This window comes from Bos mutus, chromosome 11, assembly GCF_027580195.1.
Source record: "Bos mutus isolate GX-2022 chromosome 11, NWIPB_WYAK_1.1, whole genome shotgun sequence".
In the NCBI taxonomy this organism is placed as follows: domain Eukaryota; kingdom Metazoa; phylum Chordata; class Mammalia; order Artiodactyla; family Bovidae; genus Bos; species Bos mutus.
Window position 1 is genome coordinate 65,841,964 of NC_091627.1, and position 24,338 is coordinate 65,866,301.

Genomic DNA, 24,338 nt, shown 5'->3' on the forward strand with positions numbered 1-24,338 from the left:
AAAGTGGGGAATTATACTGCCTCCCTTTTCAAGTGGAGTATCTATATACAGTTGACCCTTGAATAACGCAAAGCTTAAGTGTGCTAAACCTTGTGGGCTTGAAAATCCATCTGTGAAATCAGCCAAGTGCAGATTGTATAGTACTACAGTATGTAGTTACTGTAAAAAAAAAAAAAAAAATCTATGTATAAGTGGGCCTGAACAATTCAAACTCATGTTGTTCAAGAGTCAGTTGTAATTTATCTGGAATTCTTCTGTATGGGAGATTAATTTCTCCATTTCTTAATTCAATCATTTATATCAGTATGGACATACAGATATTTTATATTTTGAATTATATTCTAGCACTACATTATTTGTTGCTTAAGTTATTCCAGCTTTGGCACAATTAATTATGCTTTAAAGAGATTTTAAAAGATAAGAAAAAAGTCTTTTATATTTATCTATATATTTACTGTTTCTGATACTCTTTGTTCTATATCCAGATTTCCATCTTGTTTTATTTTGTCGTTATTGTTGTTCAGTCACTCAGTCATGTCCAAGTCCTTGCTACCAGTGGACTCATTTACTTTCTTCCTAAACTTGTTCCTTTAACATTTCTTATAGTGCCTGTCTGCTAGTGATGAATTCTTTAGCTGTTTTATGTCTCAAAAATTGTTTATTTGGCCTTTTGAAAGATACTTTCACTGGGTATAAAGTTCTAGGTTGACTTTTTGTTTTAGTGCTTTGGCAGTTTTGTTTCATTGTCTTGTTTTATTGTGTATGAGAAATCTGTACTTTTTATCTTTGATCCTCTGTAAGTATATTGTTTTTCTTTGGCTGTTAACATTTTTCTCACTGGTTTCTGTCAATTTGTGATGTTCCTTGGTGTAGTTTTCTTCATGTTTTTCCTTCATGGGGTTTATTGTGCTTTTTGGATCTGTATTTTCATTTAATTTGGAAAAACTTCAGCCATTATTTCTTCAAAAAGTTTTTTGTTCCTTCATGCTTCCTATGTTGGGGATTCCAAATACATGCACATTAAGCCACTCTAAGTTTTTCCATAATTTGTTGATTTTTTTTTTCTTTTTTTCAGTCAGTTTCTCTGCTTTCTTTGGATGTTCTACTTCTGTGTTTTCAGGTACACAAATATATTTTTTTCAATGTTTAATCTGCTGTTAATAACTGCATTGTAACATATTTTTCATCTCAGACATTGTATTTTTCATCTCTTCAACTTGAGTCTTTTTGGGTTTTTTTTGTGTTTGTTTAGCATACTGATGCTTTCCTCTACCTTCTTGAACATACATAATACAGTTATAACTGCTTAAGTATGAGAGGGGAAGCTCTATTATCTGCCATTTTTATATTTGTTTCTCTTGATTTTTCTCTTTTTAATCTTATTTTCTTGCTTCTTTGCATACCTGGTATGTTTTGATTGGTTGACATACATTGTGCATTCCACTGGTTGTATGAAGTTTTTTGTTCTCTTAAATATTCTTGATTTCAAAGAACCAACTCATTGTAAAAGACCTTGATGCTGGGAAAGATTGAGAGCAGGAAGAGACAGGGGCAACAAGTAGAGATGGTTGGATGGCATCACCGACTCAGTGGACGTGAGTTTGAGCAAATTTTGGAAGATAGTGAAAGACAGGTAAGCCTGGCATGTTGTAGTTCATGGGGTTGCAAGGAGTTGGGCACAACTTAGTGACTCAATGACAACCATTAAATTACTTGGAAACAGCAAATCTTTCCAAGGTTTACTTTTAAGCTTTGTTAAGCTGAAACAGAACAGACTTGAGCCTAGAGATTTGGTTGTACCACTGAGACAACACTCTTAAGAGTACTGTTTAGTAGCTCTTATAGTACAAGATTTTCCACTCTGGTTGGTTAGAACATGATTTCTTTTAGCTTTGTGTGAGTGCCTCGAGGTATTCTCTTATCTCTCCGTCTTTAGGTAGTCTCACATCCTGTGGCAATCAGTACTCAGCGGAAGAACACTTTTTAGGAATTCTCTGAAGTTCTGTAGAATTATTCTCTGTGTAATTTTTCTCCATGTATTTCTCTCCTCTTTTGTACTGTATCTTGTAAATTCTACATGCCTTGGCCTCCCCTTACTCAGGCCTGTCTTCTCAAATAATAGAAAATGTTAGGCTCTATTTGGTTCTTCGTCCTTGCTGTGCAGCCTGAAAATTCTCCAGGCTGGCCAATTACAGAGACTTTTCTCCTTTGTTTCCCTTCTTTCAGGGGTCATTGTCCTGTGCTGCCTGTTGTTTGATGTCTAAAAATCATTGTTTCAGATATTTTGTCCAATCTTTTGGTTAACATGGGAAGGTAAATCCTTCCCTGTTGTTCCATTGTATAAACTAAAGGGCATTCCCTTTCAGTTTCTTAAAGGAATACTGAATTATATATTATTAAGTGAGCATTTTCACTCACATTATTAAAAGTTTGTTCCACTGTGGCTTTTTAAAGTCTTGTTTTAAGATGTCTGGTGCCAGTATTATTCTATTTCCCATATGTTATTTGATCTTTTTCTTATTGGTTTTTTTTTTTTTTTTTTTGCTTGTGTTCCGCTTCAGTTGCTGCTCTCAGGTGGTTTTTAATTTTTTCTCATTTGGTCATTTTCTTACCTTTTTGTCTTGAAAGGTAAGAAATTTTAATTTTACTCTATTCTTCTTTGAACAGCTCTTAATTTATCCTTCCATTTTAATATTATTTTGTCTTTTTTTTCTCTTCAGTTTCTGTTATGAGGTTTTAAAATTTCTGAATCTGGGTGCAAATAGTCACCAAATAACATTTAATTCAGTATTGTAATTTGTTTATGCCTTGTGGTTTTTGTTTACGTTGAGGGATTGTTGTCACCTGAAATGTCTCAGTTCTTATTTTTTTAAAATTTATATATTTATTTTATTTGGAGGACAACTACTTTACAGTATTGTGATGGTTTTTGCCATACATCAGTGTGAATCAGCCATAGGTATACATAATGTCCCCTCCATCCTGAATCCCCCTCCCACCTCTCTCTCCACATTTTGTTTTTGTCTCATAGTAGCTTAGCAGGTCATAGTAGTATGCAGGTCAAGAAGCAACAGTTAGAACTGGACATGGAATAACAGACTGGTTCCAAATAGGAAAAGGAGCACATCAAGGCTGTATATTGTCACCCTGCTTATTTAACTTATATGCAGAGTACATCATATGAAATGCTGGACTGGATGAGGCACAACCTGGAATCAAAAGATTGCTGGGAGAAATAGCAATAACTTCAGATATGCAGATGACACCACCCTTATGGCAGAAAGCGAAGAACTAAAGAGCCTCTTGATGAAAGTGAAAGAGAAGAATGAAAAAGTTGGCTTCAAACTCAGCATTCAGAAAACTAAGATCATGGCATCTGGTCCCATCACTTTGTGGCAAATAGATGGGGAAACAGTGGAAACAGTGGCAGACTTTATTTTTTTGGGCTCCAAAATCACTGCAGATGGTGACTGCAGCCATGAAATCAAAAGACGCTTGCTCCTTGGAAGAAAAGCTATGACAAACCTAGACAGCATCTTAAAAAGTAGAGGCATTACTTGCCAACACAGGTCCATCTAGTCAAAGCTATGGTTTTTCTAGTAGTCATGTATGGATGTGAGAGTTGGATTATAAACTTTGGCTGAGTGCCGAAGAATCGATGCTTTTGAACTGTGGTGTTGGAGAAGACTCTTGATAGTCTCTTGGACTGCAAGGAGATCCAACCAGTCCATCCCAGAGGAAATCATTCCTGAATTTTCATTGGAAGGACTGATGCTGAAGCTGAAACTACAATATTTTGGCCACCTGATGCAAAGAACTGACTCATTTGAAAAGACCCTGATGCTGGGAAGGATTGAAGGCAGTAGGAGAAGGGGATGACAGAGGATGAGATGGTTGGATGGCATCACCAAGTCAATGAACATGAGTTTGAGCAAGCTCTGGGGATTGGTGATGGGGTAGCAAAGAATCAAACATGACTGAGCTACTGAACTGAACTGAGCTTATCGTTGATGGAGACATTATCTTTGTGTTTGTCAACCGTTGGCTGCAGTAATTTGTTAAATTCCTCAAGAATACCCTCTTTTGACCTACATAGCAAGGAAATCAAAAAAGAAGGAATATATGTGTATGTATGGCTGATTCATTTTGCTGTACAGCAGAAACTGATACAGCAGTGTAAAACAACTATTCTCTAATTAAAAAAAGTATTCTCTTCTGTCTGCAAAATGTAGTTTACTTGATGGATGGTTTTTTTTTTGGTAGTGTTGTAGGAAGAATCCAGCATTTTTAATGTTATGTAAGACCCTCAGTTTCCCATAGTTGGTACTTTTTCCTCCTAACACTGTTTCCAAAGGATAGCCCTTTTACCATCTTCTGCTTTTACAGTTCTTATCCAAGATGAGATCCTTGACTTTTATGTTGCTAATTCTTTATTTTTCACACATAATCTAATCCCTTCTTCTGTTTTCTGTTTTTTTTTTTTTTTTTTAATTTCCTGAATCCCCTAGCTCTCTCAAAGGACTTGATGTAGGAGCCCCAGGATGGAAGGCACTGGAAAGTGGTTTGTATTTTTCTTCTTACAGGCAGTTTTGAAGTTTATACTGTTCTCTTTCTTCTGCCTCTGCCTAAGACAGGGGATTTTTGTGGTTCTATTTGCTCTTAATTTTGATGTACATATTTTTTGGGAATGGTATGTAGAGAGATTCAGATTTAGACAACTGTCGATACTTTAGTTTGCTGTAAATTTGGAAATTCTTCATGAGAGCAGTTGACGTATTTTTTTTTCTATGATTTAACTAAAAAAAGATAATTTTAAAGTATTATGGCATGTGACATGGCATTTGACTTTTAAAATGGTTGGATTTTGCAAATTAGGGACTTTGGAATTTTATTATTTTATGTAACTATTTTTCATGTAAATTTTGAGTTCCAGATTGTTCTTACACCTATGTGTGGGATGTCTATAAAGTTAGGTTAAGGTTACTACATAATACTTTTTAGTGGTTTAATGAAATAGTGAATTATTGTTACTTGACCTTTTGAAAAGGTCAGTAGTACATTTTGTTTCATTTTTTTAAAGGACATTTAAATGTAATGAAAGTCAGAACTGCAATATTACCATGAAAGTAAAGGTTATGGGGTACATTTAATTGTGTTCCTCTATTTTTGAAACTGCTTTGAGGGAGATTCTGATAAAATTCTCGTGGTAATTGTTTTTCAAGAATTTTATTACTCTTTTTCATTTTATACTGTTGGAGTAAAAGATTATATTTCTGTTTGTCTTTTTCTGCTTACCTTTGCTTAGATTTCATGTGTATTATGCTATTTAAGGTACAAAGTTTAAGCTGCTTTCCCATTCACTTTCTCAAGAAAGTAGAACAGTATATTTCTCAGAGAACTGTCCTTCGTTCCTTAGAAAGACTTTTAAGTAAAATTTAGTTTTTTCAGATTATAGTTAATGAATATTTAAATTAAAATAAGTAACAGTGTTTCAAGGATTTTATTTATTAAAGGTCTGCAAGTGTGGGAGAACTAAATATACTCTGATTTATGAAAATATTTCTCTGATGTCTGTATATTAAGATTATTTAAATATATTTTCACTTTATTAAAATTTGGAACACTACAAATATGGGGTATGTCATGTTTTTTCCTTCTATCTTCAGATCAGTTTGAAGGAATTTCTTTTTTCTTGAATTTTTTCCCTAAGAAATAACATTTAACTTTCTCCTTTATGTCTGCATAACAGTTTGTTAGTATTTCTTATTTATGTGAATGACTTTTTCTTTAAAAACAAAATCCTGTCTCAGTGTTTTGATTACCCAGTAATCACAAAAGTTTCTGACATATTTTTGAGTTATTTTCCCTTAAATGCACTGTTTTGTTGCTTATATTTTAACAAGTATTTGAATAAAGTTGATACCTTTTAGAAAATACAGGAAAATGTTGCCTTTTTTATGTGACTCTGATTGACTTCTCTTAATTTGAGTTCACACCTTTTTAATATTTTCCACAGGGAAGAGATTTCCACCTGAGACTATTGCTGCCCAAAGATTTGCAGCTGAGGAATGCCAGGTAATGTGGTGTTTTGTTATATACTCTACAGGCATCTTGGCGGGATGGGCAGTCACATCTGTATAAGCTGATTCTGTTTGTTAGAGTTCTGTTTATTAATTAGTTAACCAGAAGCATTTCTGATTTTTGCCAATCAGTGTGCTTTTTAAATGATTTTCTGTGGTGTTGAAGTGCTCTTCAACAGCAAAACAGTCTAATTTACTTTTTATTTAAAGCAGTAAACAACAAGTGAAAATATTTGGAGAATAGAAAATAATTAGAAAACTTTGTTTCCAACTTTTGACTGATGTTAATTATGTGTATGTTCAGGCATGGGAAGCCCCACAGCATCAGTTCTGCCCTGATAGAAATTAGGTGTCAACATGGGCTATAGGTATTGACAGCCCTTCAAGGAATGTCAAGAGATGAGAATAGAAATTTAGGTAGCACCCAAAATCTAATTTCTGCTCCAAAATTTTTCTGAGGGTAGGAAGGGAAGAAGAATCCAGAGACAGTTATGAGTAGAACTGACAGGATTTTGTGACTGATCAGAAGTGGGAGATAAGAGGGGGAGAGGAGTGGAGGATTCTTTGCAAATTCCTAACTCAGATCACTAAACTAGAGAAGAAGTCACAGATGGAAGAAGTTGAAGGGGAATTGTTTTAAGGCATATCAGATGTGAAGTATGAAGAGGAGATTTTAGTAGGTAGCAGTGTTTTGGTTGGAGAAGGAAATGGCAACCCACTCCAGTGTTCTTGCCTGGAGAATCCCAGGGACAGAGGAGCCTGGTGGGCTGCTGTCTATGGGGTCGCACAGAGTTGGACACGACTGAAGCGACTTAGCAGCAGCAGCAGCAGCAGCAGCAGCAGTAGCAGTGTTTTGGTGGGGAACTTAAGCATGAAGCTTGGAGTGGAGATGTGTGTAGAAGTCACAGTAGGCATGGGATTTAGGGCCATGAATGTGGATAGGTTTTCCTGCATGGATAGAGTGAGAAGAGAAAGCTAGTAACATAATCTTGAGGGCATAACAATATTTAAAGGTGTGGTAAATAAAGAAGACCTTGAAAGAAGACGAAGTATTGACCAGATTTAACAGGAAAACCTGGACAGTTATTTCTGAAATCAAAGAAAGAGCAGCTTAAAAGTCAGTGGTTAACAGTGCTTAGTGTTGCAAAGGGGTCAGGTTAGATTGCACGTTTCATGTAGTGGTTGAAGTCGGCTTGTACTGGGGTTTTTGGAGTGGGTAGAAAGGAAATGTAAACAGTAAAAACTACTTGAAGAACAGGAGTGGCTATAGAAAGGTGTGCAGTCAAGGAAGAGTTATAATTATGTGTTTTCTTAAAAAGAAGATTTGCTCAAACAAGTTACAGAGGAAAAAATGCTAGCGGAGAGTAAGGATACCACAGTAAAGGAGTAATTAGTGAATTGATGTGACTGAGTTGGTGGCAGGAGGTGGAAAGTATATTTGAAGATGGGGTTTCCCATGGGCAGTCGAATGAGCTATTCTGCCCCTGTGATAGGAGATAGCAGAGAGGATGCGGGTTAGCAGACCAGAAAAGGACAGTCATGATGGTTTGAAAAGACCATGGTTGAGAAAACTCAGACTTTCTACTTCTAGGTAAGTAAAAGCATTTCTAGAAGAGTTACCTAACAGTGTTAAGAATGCAGCTGAGGGTGAGCCGGTAGATAGATGAACATTATTTATCACTACTTACACAGTTAAAAGTATGTATGTCCTTAATCTGGAATTTAAGATTAGATTGTTATAATGGACACAGGAGCCTATGGGGCTACAGTTCACGAAGTCTCGAAGAGTCAGACACGACTAAGCCAGAGCAAACACAGATTGTTATAATGCATTTGGTTTCTCAAATACAAGTTCTGTAAATTATGATCAAAACTATTGGTTTTATTTAACCTACCTTGGAAAAGAATCCAGTTCAAGAAAACATTGCTTTGGATATGTTAAAATTAAAAAAAAACGTACTGTTTGTTTGCATGTCATTTGCTGATTGCAGTCATTTATATTTTGAAATAAAGTTAGTACCAACAGTTTGAAGACATGAGTTTCAACAGTACTAGCGGTAAAAATTTTATTAACTTGTCAGAATTATGTTTTGTCATTCTTTTGTATGTATGTACATATTAGAGTTGGCATACAAATGTTTTTTCCTTTTAATTCTAAACAGTGAACAAACCATTTTGTTCCATTAAAATTTTAGATTACTATGTAGTTGGCAGCTGAAAACAGCACTTAATGGATATCATCACATAGTACAACAGGTAAGTCCTTTTTGTTAAAAGCTTTGTTTTAAGTGAGGGCAGTTACTTAATCTGATCACATGGACCACAGCCTTGTCTAACTCATGAGCCATGCTGTGTAGGGCCACCCAAGATGGATGGGTCATGGTGGAGAGTTCTGAAAAAATGTGGTCCACTGGAGAAGGGAATGGCAAACCACTTCAGTATTTTTGCCTTGAGACCCCAAGATCAGTATGAAAAAGCAAAAAGATAGGACACTGAAAGATGAACTCCCCAGGTCGGTAGGTGCCCAATATGCTTTTGAAGGTCAGTGGAGAAGTAACTCCAGAAAGAATGAAGAGACGGAGTCAAAGCAAAAACACCACTCAATTGTGGATGTGACTGGTGATGGAAGTAAAGTCTTATGCTGTAAAGAGCAATATTGATAGGAACCTGGAATGTTAGGTCCATGAATCAAGGCAAATTGGAAGTGGTCAAACAGGAGATGGCAAGAGTGAACCTCGGGAATCAGTGAACTAAAATAGACTGGAATGGGTGAATTTACCTCAGATCATTATATCTACTACTGTGGGCAAGAATCCCTTAGAAGAAATGGAGTAGCCATCATAGTCAACAAGAGTCTGAAATGCAGTATTTGGATGCATTCTCAAAAACGACAGAATGAAATCTGTTCGTTTCCAAGGCAAACCATTCAGTATCACAGTAATCCAAGTCTATGCCCCGACCAGTAATGCTAAAGAAGCTGAAGTTGAATGGTTCTATGAAGACCAACAAGACCTTCTAGAAATAACACCCAAAAAGGATGTCCTTTTCATTATAGGGGACTGGAATACAAAAGTAGGAAGTTAAGAGAGTAACAGGCAAATTTGGCCTTGGAGTACAGAATGAAGCAGGGTAAAGGCTAATAGAGTTTTGCCAAGAGAACACACTGGTCATAGCAAACACCGTCTTCCAAAAACACAAGACAAAACTCTACACATGGATGTCACCAGATGGTCAATACCAAAAACAGATTGATTATATACTTTGCAGCCAAAGATGGAGAAGCCCTTATACAGTCAGCAAAAAAGACCGGAAGCTGTGGCTCAGATCATGAACTCCTTATTGCCAAATTCAGACTTAAATTGAAGAAAGAAGGGAAAACCTTTAAACCATTCAGGTATGACCTAAATCAAATCCCCAACAGTTATACAGTGGAAGTGAGAAATAGATTCAAGGGATTAGATCTGAAGGACAGAGAGACCGAAAAACTATGGTGAAGATTCGTGACATTGTACAGAAGGCAGAAATCAAGACGATCCCCAAGAAAAAGAATTGCAAAAAGGCAAAATGGTTGTCTGAGGAGGCCTTACAAATAGCTGTGAAAAGAAGAGAAGCAAAAGGCAAAGGAGAAAAGGAAAGATATACCCATTTGAATGCAGAGTTCCAAAGAATAGCAAGGAGAGATCAGAAAGCCTTCCTCAGTGATCAGTGCAAAGAAATAGAGGGAAACAATAGAATGGAGAAGACTTGAGATCTCTTCAAGAAAATTAGAGATACCAAGGGAACATTCCATGCAAAGATGGGCACAATAAAGGACAGAAATGGTATGGACCTAACAGAAGCAGAAGCTATTAAAAAGAGGTGGTAAGAATACACAGAAGAACTGTATGAAAAAGATCTTCATGACCCAGATAACCACGTTGATGGGATCACTCACCTAGAGCCACACATCCTGGCATGTGAACTGAAGTGGATCTTAGGAAGATCACTACAAACAAAGCTAGTGGAGGTGATGGAATTCCAGGTGAGCTATTTCAAATCCTACAGGATGATGCTGTGAAAGGGCTGCACTCAATACACCAGCAAATTTGGAAAACTCAGCAGTGGCCACAGTACTGGAAAAGGTCAGTTTTCATTCCAATCCCAAAGAAAGGCAATGCCAAAGAATGTTCAAACTACCTCACAATTGACCCTCATCTCAAGCGCTAGCAAAGTAATGCTCAAAATTCTCCAAGCCAGGCTTCAGCAATACGTGAACTGTGAACTTCCAGATGTTCAAGCTGGTTTTAGAAAAGGCAGAAGAACCGGAGATCAAATTGCCAACATCCACTTGATCATAGAAAAGGCAAGAGAGTTCCTGAAAGACGTCTACTCCTGCCTTATTGACTATGCCAAGGCCTTTGACTGTGTGGATCACTTTCATCAAGAGGGTCTTTAGTTCTTTACTTTCTGCAATAAGGGTGCTGTCATTGGCATATCTGAGGTTATTGAAATTTCTCCCGGAAATCTTGATTCCAGTTTGTGCTTCATCCAGTCCAATGTCTCTCATGATGTACTTTGCATATAAGTTAAATAAGCAGGGTGACAGTATACAGCCTTGACATACTCCTTTCCTGATTTGGAACCAGTCTGTTGTTCCATGTCCAGTTCTAACTGTTGCTTCTTAACCTGCATACAGATTTCTCAAGAGGCAGGTAAGGTGGTCTGGTATTCCCATCTCTTTCAGAATTTTCCACAGTTTGTTGTGATCCACACAGTCAAAAGGTTTGGCATAGTCAATAAAGCAGAAGTAGATGTTTTTCTGGAACTCTTTTTCTTTTTCTATGATCCAACGCATGTTGGCAATATGATCTCTTGTTGCTCTGCCTTTTCTAAAACCAGCTGAACATCTGGATGTTCGTGGTTCATGTACTGTTAAAGCCTGGCTTGGCAAATTTTGAGCATTACTTTGCTGGCGTGTGAGATGAGGGCAATTGTGAGGTAGTTTGAACATTCTTTGGCATTGCCTTTTTTTGGGATTGGGATGAAAACTGACTTTTTCCAGTACTGTGGCCACTGCTGGGGTTTTCAAATTTGCTGGTATATTGAGTGCAGCACTTTGACAGCATCATCTTTTAGAATTTGAAATAGCTCACCTGGAATTCCATCACCTCCACTAGCTTTGTTCGTAGTGATGCTTCCTAAGGCCTGCTTGACTTCACATTCCAAGAAGTGTGGCTCTGGGTGAGTGATCCCACCATCATGGTTATCTTGGTCATGAAGATCTTTTTTGTATAGTTCTTCTGTGTATTCCTGCCACCTCTTCTTAATAGCTTCTGCTTCTGTTAGGTCCATACCATTTCTTTCCTTTATTGTGCCCATCTTTGCATGAAATGTTCCCTTGGTATCTAATTTTCTTGAAGAGATCTCAAGTCTTCCCCATTCTATTGTTTCCCTCTATTTCTTTGCACTGATCCCTTAGGAAGGCTTTCTGATCTCTCCTTGCTGTTCTTTGGAACTCTGCATTCAAATGGGTATATCTTTCCTTTTCTCCTTTGCCTTTCGCTTCTCTTCTTTTGTCAGCCATTTTTAAGGCCTTTCCAGACAACCATTTTGCCAAGTGAGGTTAGGAAGTTACTAAATATGCTCTTTTTAAAACCTATTTTGCAAAGTGTTATATAACACACTGGTTTAGTTGTTGCTGAATTCTGTAGGCTTTTTCTCTATCAAGCATTTTAAGGAGCCCTATTTTATGTAAAATATTTTCTGTCTAAAATCCTCAGCACATTTCCCGGTAGCATTTGTGTTGAAACTTTATTTCCATGCTTGGAACTTCAGGGCCTTCAAATGCATTCACTCTCTCTTCCTGAATAGCAGTGATAACCAAAATTATCCCAGGACTCATTTAGGAGTTGTAGGTTATCTGTGGCAAAAATGTGATTGTAGTTCAAGATTAGCTACAAAAAAGTGGGGTGGAAATCACTTAGGATCATGTATGCGTATGTAATAAGAGTAGATGTAAAGGCAGCATAGATGAAATATAGGCAGGATTTATTTAGTTACTTTTTATTTATTTTTTTAATTTATAAGTTTATGCTTTTGACACCCTTCACCCACTTTATCAACATCCCCACCCAAATTCAGTTATTCGTAATGTTTAGGTTCCTCTACCTGAAAATTCTTTTAAAGATTAGAGAAACAAGCAAATCAGTTACGGAAGCAATTGAAAATAATGAAAAACCTCTCGTAGAAAAGTAGATGTAAATAGAACTGCCTTTCTTTTAATGGTTTATTAATTTGTGTGTGTTTCCTGATCTGTTTTCTCTATCTTAAAGCAGGTTATTATCTATGGTAAATGACAATGACAGTTACTCTCACTTAAAGCAGTACTGAACCACAAAGAAATACAGGAAATTGTTTGATTTGTAGAAAGTAGACTGTCATTGCTGGCAATATAATTTACAGCATATGTTTAAGGGAATGTTTAAATGATTTCTCTTTGTGTTCTCTCCACCGTCCCCTCCCGTTTCACTGAGACTATGTTGTATGCTAAAGTTTAAGAAATGAATCTAATGAGGTAGCTAAATAGCTGGAAGAAAAACTCTTAATGAAGACTTAAGATTCCTAAGTTTTTCTCCACCAATTCACCAAGAGAGTTCCTAGAAAAAGTCCCAATTATGTATCTCCCCCGCTGCCCTCCAATACTGTAGAACCCAGTATTAGTTTTAGTCTTTGTTTTATTCCAAAGTCCAGGTGAACGTTACTATTCTTTCCTGGTATCATTTTTAACTTCATTAAATGTGAGTCAAAGTGGGAGGTGTGGTCAGCAGTCTTTTCTATGAAGGGCCAGGTAGTAAATTTTACAGGTGTGTGGACCCTAAGATCTCAGTTATGACTACATAGCTCTGCCCTTGTAGCACAGAGCAGCTTTGACAAGAGGTAAATGAATAGGCGTGGCTGCATTTCATTACAACTCTATAAAAACAGCTATTGGGCTGGATTTAGCCTCTGAGCTGTAGTTTGCACACTTTTGGTATAATTTATTACTCATCACTAGTCAACTACAGGGGAAATATATAGAAGAAGGGAAAGTCAAAGATTTGTTCTGCAAACATGTGCCCTACCAAGCTACATTAAGGTATGAATCATATGCCTCGTGTATTGTTGAATACTTTAGATTATTATTTTTCTCCTCTAAAAACTGAGATTTACATATATGCTTTAGAACTGTGTGGTGGTAGTGCAGTGCATTAGAAAAAGTAGCAAAAATAACATTATTTTGATTTCAAGCAGAGAAATGATGTAGATTTATTTAATAGAGCAATTTTAATGAGAATTTTTTTGCTTTTATTTTATAATAATTTTCTTTTAAGAATCAAAGATTTCTAGGAAATGGAGCCCTGACACTTTAACATTGTACTTCAGAAGTTATTTCCTTTTTGTCGTATTACTGTAACTGTTTTACCTTATTGAAAGATTGACTCCTTTTGAATTAATACAGGTTAGTTGTGAAAGGACAAAATTAACAACTATAGGCAGTGTTTAAGGTCAAAGAAAAAATTAAAATAGACAGTATTATTGATTAGTTAATTCATTGTTCTAACTAGATTTAATTGTATAGATTTGCCTGATTTTTATATTTTATACTCCTCTTGACATTGTCATACTATTTTTTTTAATAGTGCTGTGGTTTGCTAGATTTGCTAAACTTGACAGTAGTCAGTGCTGAAGAAATAGAGTCATGTGTGAGACTTTAAGTGCCATGCTTACCTAATTCAGCATATCTCACCAAATTAGATTTGAGGGCTTTAATTACTCTTTCAGAATGAAAGTGGTAGAAATAATACTGTTGATGACCAATAATTCAATTCTTATACTTTTAAGATAGTTAATTTTTTTTATATCTATATGGACTTAAGTTTCCATTTCCAGTTCATGGAGTATTCATTGTACACTGAAATTAATTAAAAATATGTTTTGGTCTAGAGAATGCAGCAGTCTCCTGATCTAGTGAGTTTTATGATGGAGTTGAAGATGGTTTTGGTAAGGATTTGTTTTTTAACACTGTCATTATACTCTGTAAATCTGGTGTGTTTTTGTAATTCCTTTAAAAACTAACATTAGAATTTAAAACTTCTCAACTCTCAGTCATTTAATGTTTTATTTTACTAGTGCATAAATGTGGATGGTACTTTTCTGGAACTGCAAGAGGAATAGAACTGTGTGTAAGAACCAATTTGATGGGTACACGTGACGCTAGACTTGGACAGGTGGTGAAGAAATAAAGTGTACTTCTGGTCTGTTAGAGAATGTAACATCAACAGAGATTAAAAAATCACTCTTAAAGATACAGTACAATGTAGAAATAATTTCATATACAGTTACAGATTTCTGAAAAACTTGTTAAGCTTCATTACATATATACAGTTATGTACAATTGATTATTCAGTTAACTGTGCATAAATTGCATAGGTGGCGCTAGTGAGAAAGAACCTGTCTGCCAATGCAGGAGACATAAGAGACATGGGTTGGGAAAATTCCCTGGAGGAAGGCATGGCAACCCACTCCAGTATTCTTGCCTGGAGAATTCCCATGGACAGAGGAACCTGGCAGGCTACAGTCCATGGGATCACAAAGAGTTGGACATGATTGAAACGAATTAGCATGCATGGATACATAAGATACTTGATTAGCAAAGGAAGGATGACTACAGTAAATACCCAGGACCCATGAGCAAAATTCAAAGTTTTGCCTAAGATATTTCTTTACCTACCTACTCTTTTAGGAGAAGGGGACTGGAGCATTTTAAAAGGTTTCCTACATTCTGAATTTGGTTCATTAGATATTCATGCTATCTCTTATCATATTCTACTTTTTTTTTTTTTGTAATCTGGCAGTTAAATCTAGAGGTCTGAAGGAAGTTGCATGCATTTCTCCTGATAATAATAATTTATGCTCTGTACTTCTTACTCTGCATAGGAGGTACATGGTGTCTGGTAGTTCCTCATTTAATAGAGTTAAGATTAGTCAGTAGGTTTAGATCCATCCAATATAAAGTTTCTGATCATCCTATCACCTACTGATTTTAGCTTCCAGTGATGGTCATTAACTACATCCACTGTTTTGTTAGGGGTTGCAAATGGTGATTTTTAAAAATCCATCGTCTACATTAATTAGCTGAAAATTTTACAGAAAAGAAGTTCCCCTCATCATTTATTTGGTAAATTTGAGATCTTGCCCATACTGGAATGAGGATAAGTGCTTGATTTTTTTTCCTTTTTTTAAAATCAATTTTAAGAATAATGAGTTGGTACCTAGGAATTCAAAGGGAACTAATGATTTTTTTAATATTATGAACCCGTGTATTTTAAAGTATTTGACTAACTTTAGTCCATTGCGATTATTATTCTTTTTAATGCTTAAATTTTACCAGTTTTGGTAAATATAAGTCCTTTCATGTTGGCTGCTGAGTTCTTTTAACACAATATAAGCTTCGCTTTGTGGCACCAGTTGCCCCAGTTTCATTCACTTACCCTGTTTTACCAAAGAGATATGGTTTCTTTGTAGAAAATGGTATTTGGATGCCACAGTCTTGAAACTGGCATGTTCATTGCTATTTGTTGTTCAGGCACTAAGTCATGTCTGACTCTTCAGACATGGACTCTTCAGTCCATGGTGACCCCATGGACTGTAGCACCCCAGGCTTCCCTGTCCTTCACTATTTGCCAGAGTTTGCTCAAACTCAGGTCCATTGAGTTGGTGATGCCATCCAACCATCTTATCCTCTGTCACCTTCTTCTCCCCCTGCCCTTAATCTTTCCCATCATCAGGATCTTTTCCAATGAGTCTGCTCTTCACATCACCTGGCCAAAATATCTTCAGCATCAGTCCTTCCAGTGAATAGTCAGGGTTGATTTCCTTTAGGATTGACTGGTTTGATTTCCTTACTGTTTAAGGGATTCTCAGAAGTCTTCTCCAGCACCACAATTTGAAAGCATCAGTTCTTCAGCACTCAGCACTCCCTTCTTTATGGTCCACCTCTCACATCCGTACATGATTACTGGAGAAACCATAGCTTTGACTATTCAGACCTTTGCTATTACCTGTGTTCATTTCAGTATTTTCAATTCACATCTGGCATAGGGGTTTTACTTCTTTGACTTTTATGCTTGTATCTCTTTCCTCTTAAATCTGAGTTTTCATTTCTAGTATTTCTTTTGAAGTACTGTTGATTTACAGTGTTGTGCCAGTTTCTTATGTACAGCAGAGTGACTCAGTTATGCACACATATACATTCTTTTTAATATTCTTTTCCATTATGGTTAATCACAGGATATTGTATATAGTTCCCTGTGCTGTATAGTAGGACCTCGTTTGTCCATTCTAAATGTAATCGTTTGTATCTACCAAATCCAAACTCCCAGGCCATCTCCCCCTCCTCCCCTCTTCCTTGGCGAGCACAGATCTGTTCTCTATGTCTATGAGTCTGTTTCCGTTTTGTAGATGGGTTCATTTTGGCCAGATTGTAGATTGCACATACAAATGATATCATACAGTATTTGTCTTTCTCTTTCTTAGACTTCACTTAATGTGATAATCTCTATTTGCAGCCATGTTGCTGCGAATGGCATTATTATTATTATTTTTTAATAGTTGAGTAGTACTCCATTTTATACATGTACGACATCTTCTGTATCCATTCATCTGCTGATGGACATTTAGGTTGTTTCTATGTTTTGGCTGTTGTGAACAGTGCTGCTATGAAAATACGGTGCTTGTGTCTTTTTGAGTTAATTTTGTCTGGTTAAATTCCTAGGAGTAGGATTGTTGGATCATGTGGTAATTCTATTTTTAGTTTTTCTTTTCCATTTTGAGTATTAACATAGTTATAATTTTATGTTTTACTTATGCATTTCTCACACCTATAAAATATTTCTTGTATTTGTTTTATAAAATTACAATGCCACTGTATTTCTACTAACAACTGAAAGCATTTTGTTATTTCTTTGTGGTTCTGTTTTCTCTTTATTGTTAGCAGCAGCTGCCACATATTGAGAACTTAATTTGCTTGCTAGATTTGTTTTGAATTCTTTTTTTTAATATTCATGACAGAGGCTTTGGTGAAAAGTTTGGGATCAAATGAAAGTATTTAAAAAGTCACTTTCTAAAGTTTAAATTTTGACTTATAAATTTGTAAACTGTAGTTATGAGGTTTATCAAAGTTCGTTGTAAATTTTGTCAAAGGCTACAACATGATAACCTTAAAAAGGTTGAAGTAGTGAAACATTTTGGTTTGCGTCTCCTTGACATTGGACAAAAGTTGAAAAAGTTTCTTTTGGCTTTTTATCATAATTTCGATAAGCTACACAAATAGGACTAAGAGAACCAGAGTAAAACTATGTGGCCCATTAGGCTTTACTGTGAAGCTAATTTAAGCTCTCACGGTCATTTAATTTTGAAGAAATACTCATTAGTTTAAAATAGTGTGATTGATCTCTAATTCATAGTAGTCTGTTTAGTACATTTGTTTTTGCTTTCCTAAATGAGATCCTGTACTTTAACTCTCTAAAATTGTGGACAGGGTTGGTAATACTGTTGTACATTTGTGGCAGTCTACCTAAAGATGTAAGAATTATTAGTTTATTTATTGGGTTGTATTATTAGTAATAGGGTTAACCTAATATAATCCCTGGTGAAAATATTGAGAATGTTGCCCAAATGAAATCAGTAGCTGTTGAACTTATTTCAGGACATTTTGTTAAATTTTTCTTGGAGTTTCCTAGTGCTAACTAGGCATGTAGTAGGAGTTTGATACATATTTATTAAATGAACAATTATATTTTAAAAGAACTCAACAGGTAGGTTATTTTATTCCTTTTTTAGAGCTGAGTCACTGAGTGCCTAAGGCCTCAAAACTTAATTGCTTAAAGTTAGGATCTAAACTCCTGGTTTGTAAAGCCTGTGTTCTTTCTTCTAAGTACCTTTGCTTCATTCTCCACAAGAACACTTTGCTTCTCTGTCTTTGCACTTTTCTCTGTTACAGTTCTAGAATAGGAATAACTTGTCTGACCCAAAGCAGAAGGCAGAGTTAGCAAATGCCATAAATCTAGGATTAAAGTACTCTTTTATCCCAGTAAATTATTATCCAAGTTTGTTTTTATCTTCAGTATATATTAATAACAGTAATTAATATTTTTGAATTGAAAAAAATTTCCAAAGAAATACTGTGTACTCTTACATGTTTGTAAGTACAGGAACTATACTGACTCCTGTTAGTCGTATTTGTAACAGGAGAATCTTAATACTAATTTTGTGGACCACAGGTTGTTTATATACAGCACTAAGTAGTTTATGAAAAGGCAGTATACTTTTTGTCTTCTAGGAGCTTCCTTTCTAATTCAAATTGACATTCTAGCCCTTACTAACCAGCTTTCAGGGTTTTGTTTGTTTGTTTTTATCTTAAAGCAGATTTAGAACTGTATTTAAGTAGTTTCAGTTAGCAGTCCTGATTTTTGAAATGCTGTTTTGTAAAAGTCTAGTCTTTTGTAGTGTTAATTTAGTAGCCTTCTATCCATGTTAATAAACATATTTAAGTGAATAAAAATGTATACTTTTTATTAAGGTTACCAGAAATCTTTATAATTTTATACTTGTTCTTATGTTCTTTTGTTATTATATCTGTTTTTTAAATTTTTTATTTCTTTAATTTTTATAATGTGCTTAGTCATGTCTGTTTGCAACCCCATGGACTGTAGCCAGCCAGGCTCATCTGTACATGGGATTTCCCAGGCAAGAATACTGGAGTGGGTTGTCATTTCCTTCTCCAGGGGATCTTCCAGACCCAGGGATTGAACTCTGGGTCTCTTGTGTCTCCTGCATTGGCAGGTGGATTCTTTATCACTGAGCCATCTGGGAAGCCTGTTTTTTATAATACCTTTTAATAACCCAAACAATATGAACCTCTGTGTAATTCATATGTACATTTATTTTTTACTTTCCAAGTAAGATACTGTCCAGGTTAACACCTTTGAAGTAATTGGTAATTTTCAGCCTCAGCAACTCTAGTGATGCTTGTATTGCTTGTAAAAAATGTAAATTTTAGTTTTGTTCAGGGGAACATAAATCATCTTAAAGATGTCATAGGTAGGTTTAGTGGAGAAAGAAGCTGTGATCTAACCAGATAGATGGCAAAATGCTTTGCTGGTCTGGGAGTTATACAGCGTGGAAGTCAGTAAAGGAAATTAACAGGTTAACTATTTATTGTGATAAAGAAGGATTTTTGTTTGTAAGAATGTGATTCATAATGGTGTACAAATATGTCGGTCTAGGCCATGTACATAGAATTCAGGCTTTTTTTTAAAGGTACATGTTTCTTTCTATCAAACATTATATCCACAGGGGTAGAAAAATAGTAAAGCCTTGAGGATGAGGATTTTGCTTTGTTTTTTGGTGATCCTTTTTCATCTGTGATAGACATGATAGTTTAGGAGAATATTAGACTTAAGTTTGTATGGTATAATAATTGACATTTTTACGTTACCTTTGGTACAGTCCTTTACCCCTTTTTTGTCTTTTTTTTTTTTTTTTTATGAGGAGGGAAATCAGCTGGATTTGCTATAAAAATAACGGACATGTTAATGAGGTGCAAGAGTTGTGTTTTGTAGTCAGGTACTAATAATTCATTGTGTAGCATTCCACAGCTGATTCACATTTTTTCTTTTAAACAGGAAGCTGCTTTAAAGAATAAAAAAGAACCATATGTACTACCTTCTCCTCCCAAGTTCTACTCAAGCCTTATTGGAGAAATAAGAACTCTTGGTTGGGATAAGTATGTCTATTTTAAAATATGTTTTAGAAATGCCTATTTCTTAACACATTTCAATTTGATATATTTGCAGCTTTAGCAGTTTTTAGTCAAAGCATTTCATTGTAGTTAGAGTATCTGATCCTTTTTGTGAATATGAATTAAAGGTGTGTCAGCATAAAAAATTGACTTACAAGGTAAAATACTAAATATAATTTGGAAAAAATAACCTTTTTATGTACACAGTAAGCTAAGAAGTTATCAATGTTACTTTGTTTTCTTTTAGTTGTAGTGAGATATGATTGACAAATAAAATTTTAACATAGTTAAAGTGCACTGTGTGGTGGTTTGATATACCTGTACATTGTGAGAGGATTCCCACAGTTGCATTAATTAGCTTATCCCTCACCTCATACGGGCTTCTCTTGTGACCCAGTAAAGAATCTGCCTGCAATGCTGGAGACCTGGGTTTGATCCCTGGGTTGGAAAGATCCCCTGGAGAAGGGAAAGGCTACCTCTTCCAGTATTCTGGCCTGGAGAATCCCATGGACAGAGGAGCCTGGTGGGCTACAGTCCATGCGGTCACAAAGAGTCGGACACGGCTGAGCGACTTTCACTCACTCATCTTGTATACTTTTTTGCTGAAATTTTTGGGTCAATTTCTTGTTGCTATTGTATGAGAGGAGAATTTTAGGAGCTTCCGACTGCCAATGACTGACATCACCCGATTTACTTAGTTTTATATCTACTCTCTTGCTGCATGTTTTCTGTTTGTCTCATATATTTTGTGTTTTTCTCTTGATCTGCCTTTATTTGAATTAATCACAATTTTTATTATATTTTTCTATTAACTTGTTAGGTATATACTTTTTTATTCTTTTAGAGGTTATCTTAGAGATTACAATAGACACATAGCAAAATGTATATTGTTATCTTTACCAGTTTTCTTATGTTGTGAGGATCTAAAATTCTATTGCAGTTTCTCCCCCTGTTGTTATTGTTATAATGCATTTTAATTCTATATTTAAATTTGACAAACATTATTATTGTTTTTAAAGTCAGTGTTTATACATACACACACAATTATTTCTCCCAGTGTTCTTTATTCCTTCCTTAATGCATTTTTATCATGTCTGGAATAATTTTCCTTCTGACTAAAGAATTGCTTTTAATATTTTTTTATTGAGGTATACTTGACCATATACTAGTTTCAGGTGTACAATGTAATGAACTTCTCAGGTGGTTCAGTGGTAAAGAATCTGCCTACCAGTGCAGCGAGAGATGAGTTCAATCTCTGGGTCAGGAAGATCCCTTGTAGTAGGAGGTGGCAACCTCCTTCAGTATTTTTGCCTGGAAAATTGAATGGACAGAGGAAACTGGTGGGCTACAGTCCACGGGGTTGTAAAAGGCAGACACAACAGAGTGACTGAACTCATACACATGTACAGCATACAGTGTGTCTATGCATTATGAAATGATTGCCACAAGAAGTCTAGATAACATCTGTAAGCATACATACATATTTTTTTTTTCTTATGATGAGAACTTGGAAGATTTACTTTTAGCAGCTTTGAAATCTATGATACAGTTGACCCTTGAACATCACAGGTTCTTATATGCAGATTTTTTTCAGTGAATGTTACTGCAGTACTGTCTGATCTACCGTTGGTTTAATGCATGGATGTGGAACTGCAGCAATGGAGGGCCTACTGTAAAGTTATAGGTGGATTTTCGACTGTGTTGAAGGTTGGTGCATCTAACCCCCATGTTGTTCAAGGGTCATCTGTTCAATATTATAAGCTACAGTCACTATATAAGCTGTAATGTATATAAGCAATTACACTCCGATTAATTATTTTCTAACTGGAAGTTTGTACCTGATGATTTCTTTTCACTCATTGCACTCACCTTCCACAGCCATCTCTGGCAACCCCCAGTCTTTTCTCTGTATCTGTGAATTTAGTATTTTAGGATACTTTTTAGATGCCACATATAAGTGACATCATGCCTTTTTCTGTTTGTCTTATTTCATTTAGCATAGTGCGCATTAGAGGTCATCCATGTTGTTGCAAATGGTAGAATGTCCTTTTTTATGGTTGAAAAATATTCCATGGTGTATGTATATATATATACACACACAGACCACATTTTATTTATCCATTCATCTGTCCGTGGGCACTTGGGTTGTTTCCGTGTTGGCTGTTGTAAATAATGCTGCATTGATGGGTGTGCAGGTATCTCTTTGACATTGTGATTTGTTTCAGACATATACTCAGAAATGGAATTGCTGAATCATATTGAAGTTCTGTTTTTAATTTTAGAGTGCATATAGATTTATAATTGCTGCATCTTCCTTGTGATTTTCCCTCATCATTAAATGTTTCTTTATGTATCTAGTAATATTTCTTACCTTAATGTCTACTTTGTTGGGTATTAGTATAACTCTACTAGATTTTAATGCTCTATTGAAATCCTCTTATTTTTTCTCTATATTTTCATAGTTTAAAATTTTTCCTACCTACTCCCGTAATCTAGATCCACTTGAGTCTATTTTTAATTTATTATTTTTGTGTGATTTTCTGTCAATATAGTCCTGGATCTTGGCATTCCTGGTACTTTTATTAATTTTTGTTAATAGACTTGTTTTTTTAAGAGTAATTTTGGGGTCATCACAAAATTAGGAGGGTATGGAGATTTTCCATATGCTTTCTTCCCCCAAATAAACCCTTAGATTCCCCCATTATCAGCATCCCCTGTCAGAGTGGTACATTGGTTACAGTGGATGAACCCACACTGACATATTGTTATCACCCCCAAACCACAGTTTACGGTAGCATATACTCTTGGTCATATGCTTTCTCTCGTTTTGGACAAATGTATAAAAACATGTATCTGCTACTATAATACGGTACACAGTAATTTCACTACCTCTGAAATACCTTATGTTCTACCTACTCATCCCTTCTTCTGCTCTGACCCCTGGCAACTACTGCTCTGTTCACTCTCTCCAAAAGTTTTGCCTTTTCCAAAATATCATGTGATTGGAATCATACATTATGAAGTCTTTTCATGTTGACTTATTTCACTGGTACTATGTATTTCAATTTCTTCTCAATCTTTTCATAGCTCATTTGTTTTTAGCACTGAATAATATTTCATTGTCTGGGTGAACCACAGTTTATCCATTCACAAGCTGAAGGACATCTTGCTTGCTTCCAAGTTTTGGCAGTTATGAAAGCTGCTGTAAACAGCTGTGTGCAGGTTTTTCATGTGGATGTTATTTTTTAACTCTGTTAGGTAAATACCAAGACCTAGACTTTTTTTTTAAGAGCAAAAAGTAAAGGTTTTCCTTTATTGTCACAATTGATTCAGTACAAAGTTGAATATTATATAACAACAACAAAAAATGTAAAATGTTGTCTCCCTGTTTCTGCTTAGTAACATGATTGAAAAGTGAAAGTGTTAGTCGCTCTGTCATGTCCAACTCTTTCTCCTTTGTTCATGGGATTCTCCAGGCAAGAACACTGGAGTGGGTTGCTGTTTCCTTCTCCAGGGGATCTTCCCAACCCAAGGATCGAACCCAGACCTCCGGCATTGCAGGCACATTTTTTACCATCTGAGCCAAAAAAAAAAAAAGGCAAAAAGAGGAGAAATGAGGAAGCTGTCTTAATTTCTATGCATTCTAGCTAATGCCCCTTTTTTCCTTTTTTACTATCCTGCTGGCTGTTCTTCAGTGTTTTGCCCTTGGCCATTCAGGCTTCATTGCTATGCCTGATAATCTTTTGTTGAGTGTTGCAAATTGTGTATTAAAAAACATAGAGGCTCCAGATGATATTTTCTTCTACAAAGGGTTTACTTTTTTTTTTGCTAGGAAAATAAAGTGGGGGCAAGCTGCCATAGAGACTGCAGTGATTCAGGATGGGTTGTAGTTTTTGCAGGGTTCTCATTGTCCCCTCTCCACCCCCAGGCTATAACCCTCCAGAGCTTTCAAGCAGGAGCCAAGTGTGTTCATTTGGATTTCTCCCTTGGTAGACCCTAAACTCTAATCTTTGTCTGTAAGGCTTGTTTACCTCTCCATTAGAGTCTGGGCTCCATCTGGGGCAGTGCTTCATATGCATCTTGTTTGCTTTGCTTTTATAGTTAGCCCTCCAGGGATTCCCACTGAGGGCATGGGTATGTTCACTGGGACTTTTCCCCACTGGTGGGTTCTAAATTCTAATTAATTTCTCTTCAATATTATGAGATTTCTAAATACTACACTTTGTTTTTCATTGGCTTTCTGCTTGGCTTTTTATCCTCTTATACCTTGCAATTTATGAAAAGTTTTGATGAAAAATTGCCAGAATATTAGGCTCCAGTCTCTGACCCTAACTTTTCACCAGATTCTGGATAAGTCTCTTATTTTTATTCCTCTATTCTCATGAGATTGCCAGAAATGCTGCTGAGTTGGTTTTTGTTCTTTTGTTTCTGTTTGTTTG

At 35.8% G+C, this 24,338-nt stretch overlaps 1 protein-coding gene across 4 annotated transcripts in view; it reads left to right on the top strand.

Annotated features, from left to right (window-relative positions):
- The window catches only part of FANCL (FA complementation group L), a 95,486-nt gene that overhangs the window by 9,412 nt on the left and 61,736 nt on the right, over window positions 1-24,338 (top strand). For 2 of the 4 annotated variants that reach the window (XM_070379537.1, XM_005888704.2), the window contains exons 2-5: window positions 6,017-6,075; window positions 8,276-8,336; window positions 14,043-14,099; window positions 19,784-19,884. In XM_070379537.1, the coding sequence (XP_070235638.1) occupies window positions 6,017-6,075; window positions 8,276-8,336; window positions 14,043-14,099; window positions 19,784-19,884 (278 nt within the window). Of the gene's footprint in view, window positions 1-4,508; window positions 4,562-6,016; window positions 6,076-8,275; window positions 8,337-14,042; window positions 14,100-19,783; window positions 19,885-24,338 lie in introns of all 4 variants that reach the window. The other 2 variants (XM_070379538.1, XM_070379536.1) reach the window with 2 other exon arrangements.